The 17,500-nt window shown below is 73.2% G+C and overlaps 1 protein-coding gene across 1 annotated transcript in view; it reads right to left on the bottom strand.

The window, feature by feature from the left end:
* The window catches only part of PKD1L3 (polycystin 1 like 3, transient receptor potential channel interacting), a 53,075-nt gene that overhangs the window by 16,986 nt on the left and 18,589 nt on the right, over positions 1 to 17,500 (bottom strand). Inside the window, exons 10-22 of the mRNA XM_075918206.1 lie at positions 15,061 to 15,186; positions 11,793 to 12,024; positions 10,298 to 10,491; positions 8,565 to 8,795; positions 7,009 to 7,110; positions 5,886 to 6,064; positions 5,342 to 5,488; positions 4,912 to 5,114; positions 3,269 to 3,465; positions 2,782 to 2,962; positions 1,972 to 2,131; positions 1,660 to 1,894; positions 29 to 128 (exon numbers count right to left, since the gene is read on the bottom strand). Of these exons, the coding sequence (XP_075774321.1) occupies positions 29 to 128; positions 1,660 to 1,894; positions 1,972 to 2,131; positions 2,782 to 2,962; positions 3,269 to 3,465; positions 4,912 to 5,114; positions 5,342 to 5,488; positions 5,886 to 6,064; positions 7,009 to 7,110; positions 8,565 to 8,795; positions 10,298 to 10,491; positions 11,793 to 12,024; positions 15,061 to 15,186 (2,287 nt within the window). The remainder of the gene's footprint in view (positions 1 to 28; positions 129 to 1,659; positions 1,895 to 1,971; positions 2,132 to 2,781; positions 2,963 to 3,268; positions 3,466 to 4,911; positions 5,115 to 5,341; positions 5,489 to 5,885; positions 6,065 to 7,008; positions 7,111 to 8,564; positions 8,796 to 10,297; positions 10,492 to 11,792; positions 12,025 to 15,060; positions 15,187 to 17,500) is intronic.

Here is a 17,500-nt window from a genome sequence, read left to right on the forward strand (position 1 = left end):
GCAGCTCCGGCCCAGCCGCAGCCCCTACCCAGGAGAGCCAGGACCCTCTGCAGCTGCTCCTCCTTCCGCGGGTCCGGCCACAGCAGCCTCTTCAGCACCAGCGAGAAGAGCAGGGTGAGCCCGGCCACCTGTGGCAGAGGCACCGGCTGAGGCTGGGCCATGGGGGAGACGAACCCGCGCGGCCGGTCCGCTGTGTCGGAGGGGCTGTTTGGGGGGGGCTGTGTCGGGGGGGGGAGCTGGCAGGACTCAGCCGGCTGCGGGGAGACGGCCGTGGGGGCGGGGGCCCTGGCGACTGGCCTGAGGATCCCTTCGCTGGATTCACAGCCCCATAGCCCCTACTGCTGGGCACTGGCTGGGGGTCGCTCTGGGCTGGGGAGCAGGGGGGCGCTGTCCCCTCTGGGAGGGGGGCCCCAGGGAGAGGGGCCCCTGAGGGGCTCACGGCAGAGGCGGGTGGCTGGAGGCCCTGAGAGGCGCCGTCCCGGAGGCGGAGGGGGGGCCCCAGGTGAGAGAGGCCCCGCGAGGGGGTCGCCGCACTGGAGGGGGGGGGCCTGCCCGGGAACAGATGGGCTGAGCGTGGGCACCACCTGTGAGTCGTGAGGCTGGGACCGGTGGCCGTGGCTGCGCTGTGGCTGGGGCCTTTGGCTCTCCTGGGGCTGTGACCCACGGCCGGGGGCCGTGGCTGGGGCCCGCGGCCGTGGTTATACTGTGGCCGGGGCCCGCGGCCGTGGTTATACTGTGGCCGGGGCCCCGCGGCCGTGGTTATACCGTGACTGGGGCCCGTGGCCGGGGCCTGTGGCCGTGGTTATACCGGGGCTGGAGCCCGTGGCCGTGGTTATACCGGGGCCGGGGCCCGTGGCCGTGGTTATACCGTGACTGGGGCCCGTGGCCGGGGCCTGTGGCCGTGGTTATACCGGGGCTGGAGCCCGTGGCCGTGGTTATACCGTGACTGGGGCCCGTGGCCGTGGTTATACCGGGGCTGGAGCCCGTGGCCGTGGTTATACCGTGACTGGGGCCCGTGGCCGGGGCCTGTGGCCGTGGTTATACCGGGGCTGGAGCCCGTGGCCGTGGTTATACCGGGGCTGGAGCCCGTGGCCGTGGTTATACCGGGGCTGGAGCCCGTGGCCGTGGTTATACCGGGGCTGGGCCCGTGGCTGTGGTTATACCGTGACTGGGGCCCACGGCCGTGGTTATACCGGGGCTGGAGCCCGTGGCCGTGGTTATACCGGGGCCGGGGGCCCGTGGCCGTGGTTATACCGGGGCTGGGCCTGTGGCCGTGGTTATACCGGGCCGTGGTTATACCGGGGCTGGGCCCGTGGCCGTGGTTATACCGGGGCTGGAGCCCGTGGCCGTGGTTATACCGGGGCTGGAGCCCGTGGCCGTGGTTATACCGGGGCCGGGGCCCGTGGCCGTGGTTATACCGGGGCGGGGCCTGTGGCCGTGGTTATACCGGGCCGTGGTTATACCGGGGCGGGGCCTGTGGCCGTGGTTATACCGGGCCGTGGTTATACCGGGGCCGGGGCCCGTGGCCGTGGTTATACCGGGGCCCGTGGCCGTGGTTATACCGGGGCGGGGCCTGTGGCCGTGGTTATACCGGGGCTGGGCCCGTGGCCGTGGTTATACCGGGGCTGAGCTGTGCTTTGCACGTGGGTCTCTCTTTACCTTCAGTGGCTGCATTAGGAAGATGCTCTGGAGCAGAGAGAGCAGCATGGAGACGACCCAGCTGGTGGCCTGCTGCCTGTCCAGCTGCAGGCTGAGGAGCACGGTGAAGTAGGCGGAGGCCAGGCAGGCCCCAGCCAGGGTGAGCCAGCAGAGGAACAGCGCCTCTCTGGGGCGCCGGCAGGGGAGGCCGGGCTGGCACGCGCGGGGCTCCGCGATGGGGAAGCTCCTCCCGCCCCTGGAAGGAGGAGAGGCGGTCAGGGGCGCGCCAGCCCTCGCCGGCAGCGCAAGGAAAGCGGCCGCGGCGCCTGGTACCTGGCCGACCCGGGCTCCTGCTGCGGGCGGGGCTGCTCCAGCTGCTCCACAAGGCTCTGCAGCTGCCTGGCAGCCTGCGCGTGGCCGTCCAGCGCTCGGAGCTGGCCCGGCAGCGGCCCCAGCACGTGGCTCAGGTAGCTGCTGAGGTGGCCCCAGCTCTCTGAAAGAGCAGGTGCCGCAGCGTCACTCCTGTTTGCCAGGCCCCTTGCTCCCCCGCTCGGTGGGGGATTGGTGGGGTCAGGGGGCCAAGGCGCGGGGGGTCAGCGGGGTCAGGGCGCTGGGGGTCGGCGGGGTCAGGGCGCTGGGGGGTTGGTGGGGTCAGGGGGCCAAGGCGCTGGGGGTCGGCGGGGTCAGGGCGCTGGGGGGTTGGTGGGGTCAGGGGGCCAAGGCGCTGGGGGTCGGCGGGGTCAGGGCGCTGGGGGGTTGGTGGGGTCAGGGGGCCAAGGCGCTGGGGGTCGGCGGGGTCAGGGCGCTGGGGGGTTGGTGGGGTCAGGGGGCCAAGGCGCTGGGGGTCGGCGGGGTCAGGGCGCTGGGGGGTTGGTGGGGTCAGGGGGCGAAGGCGCTGGGGGTTGGTGGGGTCAGTGGGGCCAAGGTGCGGGGGGCTCTGTGGGGTGACCCACTGGGAAGGTGAAGAGCTGGGCCAGTCCCGGAGGCTGCCAGCCGCTGGGCTGGGAACTGCCCCAGCGCCCCAGGTGGGAGCTGCCGCACGGGAGGGCGAGGGCCAGGCAGGCGTGGCAGGGGCGGCTGGCTGCGCGCCGGGGCAGGGCTCGGGCTGGCGGGCAGCAGGGCGACCGAGGCCGGTGTCCGTACCGGTGACCAGGCAGGGCTGGCCCGGCTCCCCGTCCCGGCGGCTGGCCCTCTGGAGCTCCGAGCCCACCCGGCGGCAGAGGCTGTGCACGAGCTGGGGGACGCTGTCCATCTCCTGGGGTAGAGCCTCCGGCTCCAGGCCGGGCTGGGTCCTGGACAGAAGGCCCAGCGTGTCCTGCAGCTCCTGCAAGGGACAGACGCCGGGACGTGGCTGCCCTGCCCAGTGCCACCGCGTCCGGCGGGGCCCTTCCCCGTCGCCAAGGGGCCAGGCTGGGCAGGCGGCTGGAACCGGCGGGTGAGTTCGGAGCCGGCTCCCTGCCTGGCCCCTGGGAGCACGCTGCCCCCCGCGCAGGACCTGCTACCACACGGGGCAACCCCCAGCTGGGGGTCCGGGGAGGCGTTCCTGCAGCGTGGGGCAGCAGCCCAGCATGAGGGACCTGGGGGGGCGGCTCTGGGGGCCACAGGGGAGGAGGCCCCACTCCGGGCTCACCTGCCTGATGCGTGTCAGGGGGGCGGCGTGGCGCGGGGGGGCCGAGGCCCGCGGCAGCTGGCCAGTGGCGTGGGGCAGCGGCAGCCCCTGGGGCGGGAGCAGCTGGAAGAGGCGCACGACGGCCAGGTTCACGGGGAGCAGGATGAGCGCGGTCTGCAGGCTGGCCAGCAGCTCCCTCCAGCTCAGCGCCACAGGCCCTGCCACAGGGAGAGGCGCCGTCAGGGAGAAACTGAGGCACCGCCAGGGCCACAGCAGCTGTGGGGCCCGGTGTGGCATGAGGGGTTTGAATGGGAGCACGGCCCCACAGCTGGGGCAGGGATGTGAGGAGCCGTGCTGGAGCCGGGCCTGCGCTGGTGGGTCGCCTGCCCAGGGAGAGGGGTGGGACCCAGCCTCTAGGGCGCCACAAGGGCCCCAAGCGCTGCCAGGTGCCCCCGCGGGGCGGCCGGTCCCCGCAGGTCCCTTGGGCGTGTCATCGGCCCCAGCGTCTGCCTGGTTGGTCCTGGTGCATCGGGCCCCGGCTTGGGCTGCTTCGGACCCCCTGGCCTAGTGCGCTAGGCCCCGAAGGCCCCCCCTGCAGCCAGCACAGAGGGGCAGGGCCCGGCGGGGGGTTAAGGACGAGTCGATACCCCCCCTTGCTCTCTCTACCGGATAGAGGCAGCCTAAGGCGGGGAGAGGGGGAGCTTCAAGGGGCAAAGCTGCAGGGAGCCGGGATCAGCTGGGGGGGCTCCGCGTGGCATTGCAAAGTGGCCCCGCAGCATGGAGCCCGGAGTCCCCCGCTGCCCCAGCTCCGTGACAGCACATCCGCCTGGAAATGCACTAGAGCCCCCAGCCCTGCCCCCCGCTCCTGCCCCCGCCCCACCCTCACGGGAGCGCCCCCAGCCCTGCCCCCCGCTCCTGCCCCCGGCCCCGCCCTCATGGGAGCCCCCAGCCCTGCCCCCGCTCCTGCCCCCGCCCCACCCTCATGGGAGCGCCCCCAGCCCTGCCCCCCGCTCCTGCCCCCGGCCCCGCCCTCATGGGAGCCCCCAGCCCTGCCCCCGCTCCTGCCCCCGGCCCGCCCTCATGGGAGCCCCCAGCCCTGCCCCCGCTCCTGCCCCCACCCCACCCTCATGGGAGCGCCCCCAGCCCTGCCCCCGCTCCTGCCCCCGGCCCGCCCTCATGGGAGCCCCCAGCCCTGCCCCCGCTCCTGCCCCCGGCCCCACCCTCATGGGAGCCCCCAGCCCTGCCCCCGCTCCTGCCCCCGGCCCCACCCTCATGGGAGCCCCCAGCCCTGCCCCCGCTCCTGCCCCCGGCCCCACCCTCATGGGAGCCCCCAGCCCTGCCCCCGCTCCTGCCCCCGGCCCGCCCTCATGGGAGCGCCCCCAGCCCTGCCCCCGCTCCTGCCCCCGGCCCGCCCTCATGGGAGCGCCCCCGGCCCTGCCCCCGCTCCTGCCCCCGGCCCGCCCTCATGGGAGCGCCCCCAGCCCTGCCCCCGGCCCGCCCTCATGGGAGCCCCCGGCCCTGCCCCCGCTCCTACCCCCGGCCCCGCCCTCATGGGAGCCCCCGGCCCTGCCCCCCGCCCCTACCCCCGCCCCGCCCTCATGGGAGCCCCCGGCCCTGTCCCCGCCCCTACCCCCGCTCCGCCCTTATGGGAGCCCCCGTCTCACCTGGCTCCAGGGCCCCCTGGCTGCCGGCCCCAGGGGGGTCCCTCCAGAACAGGATGTTGATGAGCATGGTGCACAGCAGGAGGGTCAGGCAGCAGGCCAGGCGCTGGAGCCGCGTGAAGGGGTCCCAGGGGCAGCGGGTCAGCACCGACAGCCACAGGTGCTCCTGCGTCACCTTGTCCACCAGCGCCGACCAGAACAGCCGCCTGGGGGGGGGAAGGGAGAGGCACTGGCTGTGGCTGCTCGCAGGCAGGAGCTAAGGGGGGGCAGGAGTCGGGGGGCTGAGTGGAGACACAGGAGCTGGGCAGGAGGCTGGGGAGCTGGGGGGGCGGGGAGGGCGGAGGCGGGGGAGCTGGGGGGCGGAGGCGGGGGCCCGGGAGCGGGGGGGCGGAGGCCCGGGAGCGGGGGGGGGGGGGCGGGCGGAGGCGCTCACCTGGCGCAGAGCAGCTGGCTGCGGGAGGCGGCGGGGAAGAGCCGGTCGCGCTGGCAGTCGCCCAGGTCTGCAGCCAGCCAGGTGCTGCAGAGGAAATGCCACTTCCTCCGCGCGGCCACCTCGCTGACCACCACCTGCCGCACGTACCTGCGCGGGCAGCAGCCCCGTCAGGGCCCCGCCCGGGTACCCGCCGCCCCTCCCCCACTGCCCCCCCCGCGCCCGGGGCCCCGCCGCCCCTCCCCCACTGGCCCCGCCCGGGGCCCCGCCGCCCCTCCCCCACTGCCCCCCCGCGCCCGGGGCCCCGCCGCCCCTCCCCCACTGCCCCCCCCGCGCCCGGGGCCCTGCCGCCCCTCCCCCACTGCCCCCCCCGCGCCCGGGTACCCGCCGCCCCTCCCCCACTGCCCCCCCCGCGCCCGGGGCCCCGCCGCCCCTCCCCCACTGCCCCCCCCGCGCCCGGGTACCCGCCGCCCCTCCCCCACTGCCCCCCCCCGCGCCCGGGTACCCGCCGCCCCTCCCCCACGAAGTGTCTCGCTCGGTTCCGTACCAGGAGGGGCTGGGCCCGGCGTTGTCGTGCCAGAGCCGCACGTGGTGCAGCTCCCCCAGGGCGCGCCGGGTGCGGACCAGGAAGACATCGGCCCCCCCGCGCTCCAACACGGGCTTGTGGGGGTCCCGCAGGCAGCACGGCTCGCTCCGGCCCTCGCTCCCGTACAGCGTCAGCACCACCTGCGCCGAGAGCCCAGCGCTGCAGCCCCCCGGCCCCCCAGGGCCGCAGAGCCCCCCCGGCCCCCCCCGGGGCGCAGAGCCCCCCCGGCCCCCCCCCGTCCCTCGCTCCCGTACAGCGTCAGCACCACCTGCGCCCGAGAGCCCAGCGCTGCAGCCCCCCGGCCCCCCCCGGGGCGCAGGGCCCCCCCGGCCCCCCCCCGGGGCGCAGAGCCCCCCCGGCCCCTCTGGCCCCCCCCGGGGCGCAGAGCCCCCCCGACCCCCCCCGGGGTGCAGAGCCCCCCCGGACCCCCCCGGGGCGCAGAGCCCCCCCGGCCCCCGCCCGGCCCCCGCCCCTCCGGCCCCTCCCGGGGCGCAGAGCCCCCCCGACCCCCCCCGGGGTGCAGAGCCCCCCCGGGGCGCAGAGCCCCCCCGGCCCCCCCCGGGGCGCAGAGCCCCCCCGGCCCCCCGTCCCTCGCTCCCGTACAGCGTCAGCACCACCTGCGCCCGAGAGCCCAGTGCTGCAGCCCCCCCGGCCCCCCCCCGGGCCGCAGAGCCCCCCACCGGCCCCGCTCCCGGGGCGCAGACACCCCCGGCCCTGCCCCCCCCCCGGCCCCGCTCCCAGGGTGCAGACACCCCCCTGGCCCTGCCCCCCCTGGCCCCGCTCCCGGGGCGCAGACCCCCCCCGGCCCTGCCCCCCCTGGCCCCGCTCCTGGGGCGCAGACCCCCCCCCAGCCCTGCCCCATCCTGCACAGCGACCCGCCTGGCACAGACCCCGGTGCACCCCTCCCCTTGCCGCACAGAACTCGCCCCGCCCCCTGCAGTCACCCCCCAGCTGGTGGCACGAGCCGCCTCTGGCGCGGCCCTGGCCGGGGCTGTGTTGGCAGGACCCCCTGGCCCCGTGGGCACCAGCCCCCCGAGCTGCCTGGCGGGAGCGGTGGAGACGGGGCCCGCAGCGCCCGGCCTACCTTGGCCGTCGTGGCTGCTGCCCGGCGGTAGCCAGTGAAGACCTGCACCACGTACCGGACGGGAGCCCCGGGGTCGCTGTCTGCCAGGACCGTGACCTTCACCTGGAGCCCCGGGAAAGCGGCCTGAGCAAGAGCCTGGCAGGCCAGGAGCAGCGCGGCGCAGCCTCTGGCCGTGGGCACTGGGCCTGTTAGCCCTGCCAGCCGGGGTGCAGCGCCCTGGGCCCCTAACTGTGTGCTGTGCCGCAGGCAGCCCGTGGGCAGGGCCCCCGCCAGACACCCCCGCTCGGGCTCCAGCCAGGGCCAAGCTGGGCCGCAGGGCCCTTGCACCCGTGTGCAGCGGCTCTTTGCCCGGCTCCCCTCCATAAGCCCATGAGAATGGGCCCCGCCCTGGTTCTGCAAGGGATAACCAGCCCTGGGGGAGGGCTGGGCCAGGAGCCAGCAGGTAACAGCCAATCAGGGCCCAGCTGGCTGGGGGGGCAGCAGGGGAGGGGAGGACAGAGGGTACCTGAGAGGGGCGGGGCTGGGGAGCGCTGGCCAGGTGAGGCCCAGAGGCAGGCACCTGAGGCTACCAGGGCTGCAGGGAGGCCCCAGGCAGGTCCACCCCCCGCCAGTGCTGAGTGGCCAGATGACGCTGGGCAGGGTCACTGAGGCACGGTGGGCACAGGGGCTTTGGGGCTCACTGCGGGGGCTGCGGCAGGGCACCGCCCTCTGGGCGGGTGGGGGTCCAAACGCAAGGGGGCGGTGCTGTTCACAGGGAGGAGCAGGCATGACACCAGCCAGAAGGGGGCGCTCCAGCACTGATTCCCTGCGTGAACAGCAGGCGTTGGGACCGCCCAGCGTCCTGTCGGCCCACAGCGGCCAAGCCCGGGTGCTCAGAGGGGTGAACAGAGCAGGGAACCATCCAGTGATCATCTCCCGTCGCCCATCCCCAGCCCTGACAAACACCATCCTGCCCATCCTGCCCAGCGGCCATTGATGGACCCAACCTCCATGAATTTATCTAACACTGTTAAAGTCCTGGCCTTCTTATGATCCTCTGGCAAGGAGTTCCACAGGTTGACTGTGCCTGCTCCCTATTAATTTCATGTGGTGACCCCTAGTTCTTATATTGCCGTAACAAGTAAATAACTTTTCCTTATTCCCTTTTCCCACACCTCTCATGATTTTATAGCCCTCTATCATATCCCCCCTCAGTCTCCTCTTTTCTGAGCTGAAAAGTCCCCGTCCTTTTAATCTCTCTTCACATGGGACCTGTTCCAAACCCCTTGTCCTTTTTGTTGCCCTTTCTGCACCTTTTCCAATGCCCGTATTTGTTTTTTGCGATGAGATGACCACATCTGCAGGCAGGGTTCCAGCTGTGGGCATCCCATGGTTTCCATAGAGGCAGTAGGCTAGTCTCTGCCCCTTTGCTAATGGTTCCTAGCAGTCTCGCTGCGGCGCGCGCGTGCCTGTCTCCACAGCGCCCCTGACACTCGAGGGGCTGGAGCTCTGCGTGCCTGGCTGGTTCCCAGTGGGCGCTGCTCAGCGCGTCACCCGCACCGGGTCGTGTTCGGTACCTTTCTCCCATCCGCCTGGTCTCTCCTCCAGGCCCACACGGCAGCCAGTCCGTGCAGCAGCAGCAGGCTGGCCAGCAGGGCCACCCCCACGGGGTTGCTGGCCACCTTGCGGAGCAGCCTGCCCGTGTCCTGCACCCTCACGGTCCTGGGCACCACGAAGAAGGAGCTGCCAAAGGCGCTGAGGTGGCTGCACAGACACTGGCTGCTGCTGACGGTGCTCCGAGGCCCCACCTGCAGAACAGGCCCCTTGACTCCTGGCCCTGCCCTGGCTGAGCCGGAGCCCCAAGCCACTGGGGCTCAGCAGGCGCGGCTGCCGTCTGGCCATGGCTCCGCACTGGACAGCCTGGAAGGGCTTTGGCTGCCCCGCCCTGGGGCTGTGCCAGCTCCTCTCCCAACGCCTGCGGCTCCAGCGCCCTGCCTGCAGCCCTCGGCTGCCAGGACCCTCCACCAGGGCCAGGGAGGCAGGTCCCGGCGGCTCCCTTCCCTCCGGCAGCGCCAGGCGGGGCCACTGGGTCTCCTGCTGTCCCGCACAAGCCCCAGTGCTCAGAGCTCGCACGCCCGGCTCCGCTCCTGGGGGCAGAGCTGCTGGGACGCCTGCCCACACAGCGGCAATTCCCAGACTGCCCCCTTCCCTGCCCTGCTCCCACTCCCAGCCCTGGCCCCGCTCCTGGCCCCCTCCCAGCCCCATCCCCACCCCCACCCCGCTCCCAGCCCCGCGCCCTGGCCCCACTCCCCAGCCCTGGTGTCGGAGTGGGCTTTTATATTTCTATTTCAGGTTTAGTATGTAGTAATGTCTGACTTCATTTCATCCTGCCGGACCGGTGTCAAGGCAGGGACAGGCCCGCTAGGTAAATGCACACGTCCGTGTTTTAAGGGTTAGTAAGTAGAAGGCAGGCCCTTGTACTGTGTCTCTGTTACTAAGATTAGAGGAATGTTGAAGGCCTGAGCCACATGTGAACTGTTCTGGTGACAAGAGTCAGTAAGGTTCAATTTCCAATGCTTTTTGCTTTTCCCCAATATAAAACACTGCTGGCTGCATACCTTAGAGGGGCTCTGTGAAAGGCTGTTTGTGTGCATGAGAGCTGTATGCATCAGGAAGAGCGAGGGCGAGAAGGCTGTCATTAAAGCCAGATGGTCAAGAGAGAAGCGGGAGAACACGGGGTGAAGACAGACTCATCAGCGTCAGAAAATCATCAGTGCGCATCAAGGAAGGGGGCAGATTGACGGCTCTGAAGGTGAAGGCTGGCACCCCCAAAGACAACTGATTAACAGGCCAGGACAGGCCGACCTCTCGGGGGTGTTTTGGAATGTTAATTTCAAAAGCTAACACCGATTAAGGAGCAAGCGGTCACAGACTGACAGCAGAACCCACAGCCTTCAACAGGGAAAGGGGACTATAAAAGCAGGCTGCTTTGCCATGGAACTTTGGGTTCGTCTTGCCACAACTCCAGGAGCATCAGCTCGCGACCGCCAGAGCCCGGCTCCCCTCTGCGATCAATGTGGCCACTGGATTGGTCCAGACTTGGACTGGTAACTATGGCGGCGACTGGCGGGACGGTGTGCACGGGGCGTGAGTGACTGACTGACCTGCAGATGCTACTGTTGGATTCTCAGGAAATGCGGCCTGCTGCCTTCCCCCCTTGAAAAGATCTCGTGTGCTTTGAATGGCCGTAGCACCAGCCCCACGCCCAGCCCTGGCTCCGCTCTCTGGCCCCAGGCTGCCCACTCCTCACCTGGCAGCCGTCCTGCCTCCAGGCCTGCTGGCGGGGGTCCCAGAAGTGGCACTGTGTGGCCAGCGTGGTGATGGTGTAGGTCACGGGGCCTGGCAGCTCTTGCGCTGGGCTCTGCTGTACCACGGCCCGGATGTGGTAGGGCCCTGGGCCACCCTGCAGCCTTGCGGGAGGCACTACCCACGTGTAGTTGTCACCTGCGGGCAAAGCACCAATCGCTCGGCTGGGTGGGGAAGCATCAGGGCTGGGGTGAAAGAGGGAGAGTGGGGGGGCAGGAGAGGGGGAGTGGCGGGGGGCCCAGGATGGGGCGGGAGGAGGGGAGAGTGGGGGGGCAGGAGAGGGTGATTGATGGGGCGGGAGGAGGGGAGAGTGGGGGGGCAGGAGAGGGTGATTGGTGGGGGCCCAGGATGGGGCGGGAGGAGGGGAGAGTGGGGGGGCAGGAGAGGGTGATTGGTGGGGGCCCAGGATGGGGCGGGAGGAGGGGAGAGTGGGGGGGCAGGAGAGGGGGAGTGGCGGGGGGGCCCAGGCTGGGGCGGGAGGGGAGCAGCGGGGGGGCCCAGCCTGGGCAGGAGGGGAGAGCGGGGGAGGCAGGCTGGGGCGGGAGGGGAGTGGGGGGGGGGGACCAGGCTGGGGCGGGAGGGGAAAGCGGGGGGGCCCAGCCTGGGGTGGGAGGGGAGCAGTGGGGGGGCCCAGCCTGGGCAGGAGGAGAGAGCGGGGGGGCAGGCTGGGGCAGGAGGGGAAAGCGGGGGGGGACCAGGCTGGGGCGGGAGGGGAGCAGTGGGGGGCCCAGCCTGGGCAGGAGGAGAGAGCGGGGGGGCAGGCGGGGGGGACCAGGCTGGGGCGGGAGCGGAGCAGCGGGGGGGACCAGGCTGGGGCGGGAGGGGAGCAGCAGGGGGGCCCAGCCTGGGCAGGAGGGGAGAGCGGGGGGGGCAGCCTGGGCAGGAGGGGAGAGCGGGGGGGGCAGGCTGGGCAGGAGGGGAGAGCGGGGGGGCAGGCTGGGCAGGAGGGGAGCGGTGGGGGTGCAGGCTGGGCAGGAGGGGAGAGCGGGGGGGCAGGCTGGGCAGGAGGGGAGCGGTGGGGGTGCAGGCTGGGCAGGAGGGGAGCGGTGGGGGTGCAGGCTGGGGCGGGAGGGGAGAGCGGGGGGGCGCAGGCTGGGGCGGGAGGGGAGCAGTGGGCGGGCCCAGCCTGGGCAGGAGGGAAGCGGCAGGGGACCAGGCTGGGGCGGGAGCGGAGCGGCGGGGGGGCCCAGCCTGGGCTGAAGGGGAGAGCGGGGGGGGCCCAGCCTGGGGTGGGAGGGGAGCAGTGGGCGGGCCCAGCCTGGGCGGGAGGGGAGCGGCGGGGGGGCCCAGCCTGGGCAGGAGGGCAGAGCGGGGGGGCAGGCCGGGGCGGGAGGGAAGCGGCGGGGGACCAGGCTGGGGCGGGAGGGGAGCGGCGGGGGGGCAGGCTGGGGCGGGAGGGGAGCGGGGGATGCTCCCGGGGGTTGGCTGCTGGGCCTTACCCGGGTGCTGCCCGTGGGCCGTAGGCAGGGTGGTGCTGAGGAGGGTGCCGGTGCCGTTGGGCGGGTGCAGGAGGCCCAGGTGCAGCCGGAGGAGCAGGGGGGCGTCGGGCAGCACTCGGACGACCAGGGCTGCCTCGGGGGATGTGATGTTCACCTGGATCACAAACTCCCCGGTGCCGGTGCTGAGGCCGGTGGAGCTCGTCTCGGGGGGCTCCTCTCGCCACAGCCCGATCTGCCAGGGCACAGGGCCTCAGGTGCTTGCCCCACGGCACCGGCCTGGGCTCCCAGGCGCCAGGGGGTGCTGGGCCTGGCGCCGGTGCCCGGAGACTGGCCGGGGTGGGGCAGGGCGCTGGAGATGGGAGGCCCAGGCTCACATGGCCCCGTCCATTCGGCGACGAGGCAGAGCTGGGTCGGCACCGTCCCTCTCTACTTCCCACCACTGCCCAAGGCCCAGTCGCCTGGCGAGACCCCTGATCTGACACCCAACATCCAGCGGGACCCTCCTAGGGGCGCCAGGTGTCCGGTTCTCTACCGCACAGGCCGGTACTTGCGCCCTCTGGCCGGTGGAAACAGTCAGAAAATACGGGACACGTGCAATGCGCAAAGTCGGTATTTTCTGAATTCCCGGCTGGGCACCGGAGGGAAGCCTAGCGGGGGCGGGGCCGCGATTGGTGCTAGGAGCCTGTGGTCGTGTGCAAAAGGGGAGGGGGTCCGGGACTCCCAGCCACTCCCCCCACCCGGCTTTTGCACGCGACCAGAGGCTCCCAGCGCCAATCGCGGCCCCACCTCCCAGCTGGGAGCCTCTGGTTGGTGCAAAAGCCGGGCGGGGGGAGTGGCTCCCAGACCCGCCCCCACCCGTCCAGCTTCTACTAGCAACTCGAGGGAGTGCCTGCCGGGGGCGCGGCCCCTTGGAGTCCAGCTGCGGCCAGTGGCTGCACCCCCCCCGCCAGCTCCGCTTCCCGCCCCCCTTCCTCCGCCCCCCCTCCTGTCCAGCCCCACGGCCCCCAACCCACCCCAGTTCTGCTTCCCGTCCTCCCTTCCTCCGCCCCCCCCTCCTGTCCAGCCCCCTGCCCCCGATCAAGTGTGTCCAGTATTTTGGGGGGAGGGTCTACCCGGTAACCCTACATGGGTCTGTCTACACTAGGCCCCTAGTTCGAACTAGGGAGGCTAATGGAGGCATTCGAACTTGCAAATGAAGCCCGGGATTTAAATATTCCGCGCTTGATTTGCATCTTCCCGGCCGGTCGCCATTTTAGAAATGTACAAGTCCGGACTGCGAGCCCGCGGCTACACGCGGCAGGGACCCGGAACTGCCAATTACAGCCCTAAGTCGAAATACTGTTCACCCCATTCCGGGAGAGATAACAGGGAGTGCGAACTGGGGGCTAGTGTAGACGTGCCCCACGCCTGGCCTGTGCTCAGCAACGGGACTGCTGGAAGACCTGCCACCCGGAAGCACTTCCCAGGTGGCCCCACACTCTAGCCCGGCTCCGCGTGCCCCACTCCCGGCCCCACTCCCGGCTCCCCGTGCCCCACTCCCGGCCCTGCGTGCCCCACTCCCGGCTCTGCGTGCCCCACTCCCGGCTCCCCGTGCCCCACTCCCGGCCCCACTCCCGGCTCCCCGTGCCCCACTCCCGGCCCCACTCCCGGCCCCACTCCCGGCTCCGCGTGCCCCACTCCCGGCTCCCCGTGCCCCACTCCCGGCCCCACTCCCGGCTCTGCGTGCCCCACTCCCGGCCCCACTCCCGGCTCCCCGTGCCCCACTCCCGGCCCCACTCCCGGCTCCGCGTGCCCCACTCCCGGCTCCACGTGCCCCACTCCCGACCCCACTTCCGGCTCCCCGTGCCCCACTCCCGGATCCCCATGCCCCACTCCCGGCCCCACTCCCAGCTCCGCGTGCCACACTCCCGACCCCAGTCCCGGCTCCCCGTGCCCCAGTCCCAGCCCCACTCCCGGCCCCAGTCCTGGCTCCCTGTGCCCCACTCCTGGCTCCCCGTGCCCCAGTCCCAGCTCCCCGGGCCCCACTCCCGGCCCCACTCCCGGCTCCGCGTGCCCCACTCCCGGCCCTGCGTGCCCCACTCCCGGCTCTGCGTGCCCCACTCCCGGCTCCCCGTGCCCCACTCCCGGCCCCACTCCCAGCTCCGCGTGCCACACTCCCGACCCCAGTCCCGGCTCCCCGTGCCCCAGTCCCAGCCCCACTCCCGGCCCCACTCCTGGCTCCCCGTGCCCCACTCCTGGCTCCCCGTGCCCCACTCCCAGCTCCCCGGGCCCCACTCCCGGCTCCCCGGGCCCCACTCCTGGCTCCCCGTGCCCCACTCCTGGCTCCCCGTGCCCCACTCCCGGCCCCACTCCCGGCTCCCCGTGCCCCACTCCCCATGCCCCACTCCCGACCCCACTTCTGGCTCCCCGTGCCCCACTCCCGGATCCCCATGCCCCACTCCCGGCCCCACTCCCAGCTCCGCGTGCCACACTCCCGACCCCAGTCCCGGCTCCCCGTGCTCCAGTCCCAGCCCCACTCCCGGCCCCAGTCCTGGCTCCCTGTGCCCCACTCCTGGCTCCCCGTGCCCCAGTCCCAGCTCCCCGGGCCCCACTCCCGGCTCCCCGTGCCCCACTCCCGGCCCCACTCCCGGCTCCCCGTGCCCCACTCCCGGCCCCACTCCTGGCTCCCCGGGCCCCACTCCCGGCCCCACTCCTGGCTCCCCGGGCCCCACTCCCGGCTCCCCGTGCCCCACTCCCGGCCCCACTCCCGGCTCCCCGTGCCCCACTCCCCATGCCCCACTCCCGACCCCACTTCTGGCTCCCCGTGCCCCACTTCCGGATCCCCATGCCCCACTCCCGGCCCCACTCCCAGCTCCGCGTGCCACACTCCCGACCCCAGTCCCGGTTCCCCGTGCCCCAGTCCCAGCCCCACTCCCGGCCCCAGTCCTGGCTCCCTGTGCCCCACTCCTGGCTCCCCGTGCCCCAGTCCCAGCTCCCCGTGCCCCACTCCCGGCCCCACTCCTGGCTCCCCGTGCCCCACTCCCGGCCCCACTCCTGGCTCCCCGTGCCCCACTCCTGGCTCCCCATGCCCCACTCCCGGCCCCACTCCTGGCTCCCCAGGCCCCACTCCCGGCCCCACTCCTGGCTCCCCATGCCCCACTCCCGGCCCCACTCCTGGCTCCCCATGCCCCACTCCCGGCCCCACTCCTGGCTCCCCGGGCCCCACTCCCGGCTCCCTGTGCCCCAGCTCCCAGCCCTGCAGAGGTGCCTGGCTGCCCAGTGGACGCACCTCTATGTGCTCAGCCAAGCCCTGCACCCTGATGGGCTCCGCGCCGGCCGTGAGGACGACGTCCCCGACGCTCCCGACCTGCGTCCTGTCCAGGTGCTTGAAGGGGTTGACGGCCAGGACTGTCACCTAGAGCAGCGAGAGCCTGAACTGCAGGTCGGCCGAGCGCTGCCTCTGAAGTGCCCTCCCCTGGGCTGGGCGCAATGGGCCCCAGCGGGACTCGGCGGGTCAGCAGGCGGGGCCCTGCCGGGGGGTGTCCCTGGCACTGGCCACTGTCCGGAGGCAGGACGCCCGCAGAGGCCTTGGGCCCAGCGCTTGGGAGATGGGCTGTGACACGGGCAGGCCAGGGGCCAGCTCTCGCCACGGTCCCGGGCCGGGTGGAATCCTGGCGGGTCCTGAGCGGGGCAGCCTGGCCCCCAGGGCCGTGTAGGGACCGGACGGATCAGCGCTTCGGCCTCACCAGTGCGCCTGAGCGGCCCTGCCCTGGGCTCCCCTGTCCCCCCGCGCCGACCGGCCAGCTCCCCCCCGAGGGGCACGGCCGCCGCGCCAGGACCCCTGCCCTGCCCCCCCCTGCGCCGACCGGCCAGCTCCCCCCCGAGGGGCACGGCCACTGTGCCAGGACCCCTGCCCTGCCCCCCCGCGCCGACCGGCCAGCTCCCCCCCGAGGGGCACGGCCACTGTGCCAGGACCCCTGCCCTGCCCCCCCGCGCCGACCGGCCAGCTCCCCCCTGAGGGGCATGGCCACCACGCCAGGACCCCCTGCACCCCCCCGCGCCGACCGGCCAGCTCCCCCCCGAGGGGCACGGCCACCGCGCCAGGACCCCTGCCCTGCCCCCCCCTACGCCGACCGGCCAGCTCCCCCCCGAGGGGCACGGCCACCGCGCCAGGACCCCTGCCCTGCCCCCCCCGCGCCGACCGGCCAGCTCCCCCCCGAGGGGCACGGCCACTGTGCCAGGACCCCCTGCCCTGCCCCCCCCTGCGCCGACCGGCCAGCTCCCCCCCGAGGGGCACGGCCACCGCGCCAGGACCCCCTGCCCTGCCCCCCCCTGCGCCGACCGGCCAGCTCCCCCCCGAGGGGCACGGCCGCCGCGCCAGGACCCCCTGCACCCCCCTGCGCCCCCCTGCGCCAGGCTCCCCTGCCCCTGCCTGTGTCAACTGCCCCCCACCCTTGGCCAGGAGAAATGCATCACGGCCCCTGACCTCCGGCCCTTCGTGGCCTCGTGTCCTGGCTCGCGGGTGGGAGGGGAGAGCAGCGTTTCCCGCTGGTGCGCGGGGGCTGCGCTATCGCCCCTTCCAGCTGCGCTGCCTCGTGGCTGGGCGCCCCGCCCTGCCTGCAGAGCCGCCACCCGCAGCAGCACAGAGGAGCGGAGGGGCTGCGCCCTCCACTTGCCGGACCCTGCGGTTCCAGCTGGCGCTAGCTGAGGCCGGGAAGTGCCCAGCGGAGGAGGCCTGGGCCGGCCCTGGGGGCGTAATGCCCGGGGGGCTGACTCCCCTGCACCCCACCCAGCGCGGCGCCGGAGAGAGGGGCCTGAGGCCTGGGACCGTCAGCAAGAGGGTGTCCTGCCAGCGGGGCGGGGCAGCCAAAGCCTGTGGCCCCGGAGCGAGGGCTGAGCAGCGAGCGGTTCCCAGGCCCGGGCTGGCTGAGCCCTGCGGACGCGCGGGCCCGTCTCGGCCGACGCCAGGCCTGGCCGCAGGCGCCGAGGTGCAGACCCTGCAGCCTAGCGCTGGCAGGGCCCTCGGGCGTCACGGAGGCCAGGCCAGTCCCCCGGCCGCACGGCAGGGCTCGGCACCTGGCGGGCGGCTGCCCGGCCTGCTCTTCAGTGTCGCCAGCCCCCGGCAATGTGCGTGACGGCCCCCGGGGCCCGGCCACAGGCTGCGCATCGCCCGGCGCAGCCCACGAAGGCGAGCCGGAGCGGAGGCCGGGGACGGCGGGGCTGAGTCCCGCGATGGAGGGTGACGTAGTGGGGGGCTGTTTACGCTAGTGGCCCTGGGCCCACGCTGGGGGCACCCCTGGGCGCTGTGTGGGCTGTGGGCGACCCCTACTGGCCTGCGTCTGTAGCACTGCCCAGACGGCTCTCGCCCAGCCAGGGCAGGGTCTGAACACAGGGAGGGGGTGGCTTGGAAAACATGCAAAGAAGGTACCAAGCAGAGTCCTGGGGGAGCCGGTGGACCCCCCCTACCCCAAGGGGGCTGAGGCTGCCTGGTCTGACTCCTGTAACCTCATCCCGGCTGTGCTGGGCTGCGTCCCAGAGAAGCAATAACCCCCCCCCCCCCGGCCTGGCGCCAGAGCTGGGAGGGTGCTGATGCAGAGGCGCCCGTCCCCAGCCCGCACTGGAGCCGGCTGTTTGCAGGAGGCTTGCAGCGCTTGGGAGGCGTTTTGCAGGTGGGCGGCTTTCGGCTCCCGGGCTGAGCGCGGCAGGTCCTGGGCTCCCTCTCCCGCTGG

The sequence above is a fragment of the Pelodiscus sinensis genome, unplaced genomic scaffold (assembly GCF_049634645.1).
Source record: "Pelodiscus sinensis isolate JC-2024 unplaced genomic scaffold, ASM4963464v1 ctg64, whole genome shotgun sequence".
NCBI lineage: Eukaryota > Metazoa > Chordata > Testudines > Trionychidae > Pelodiscus > Pelodiscus sinensis.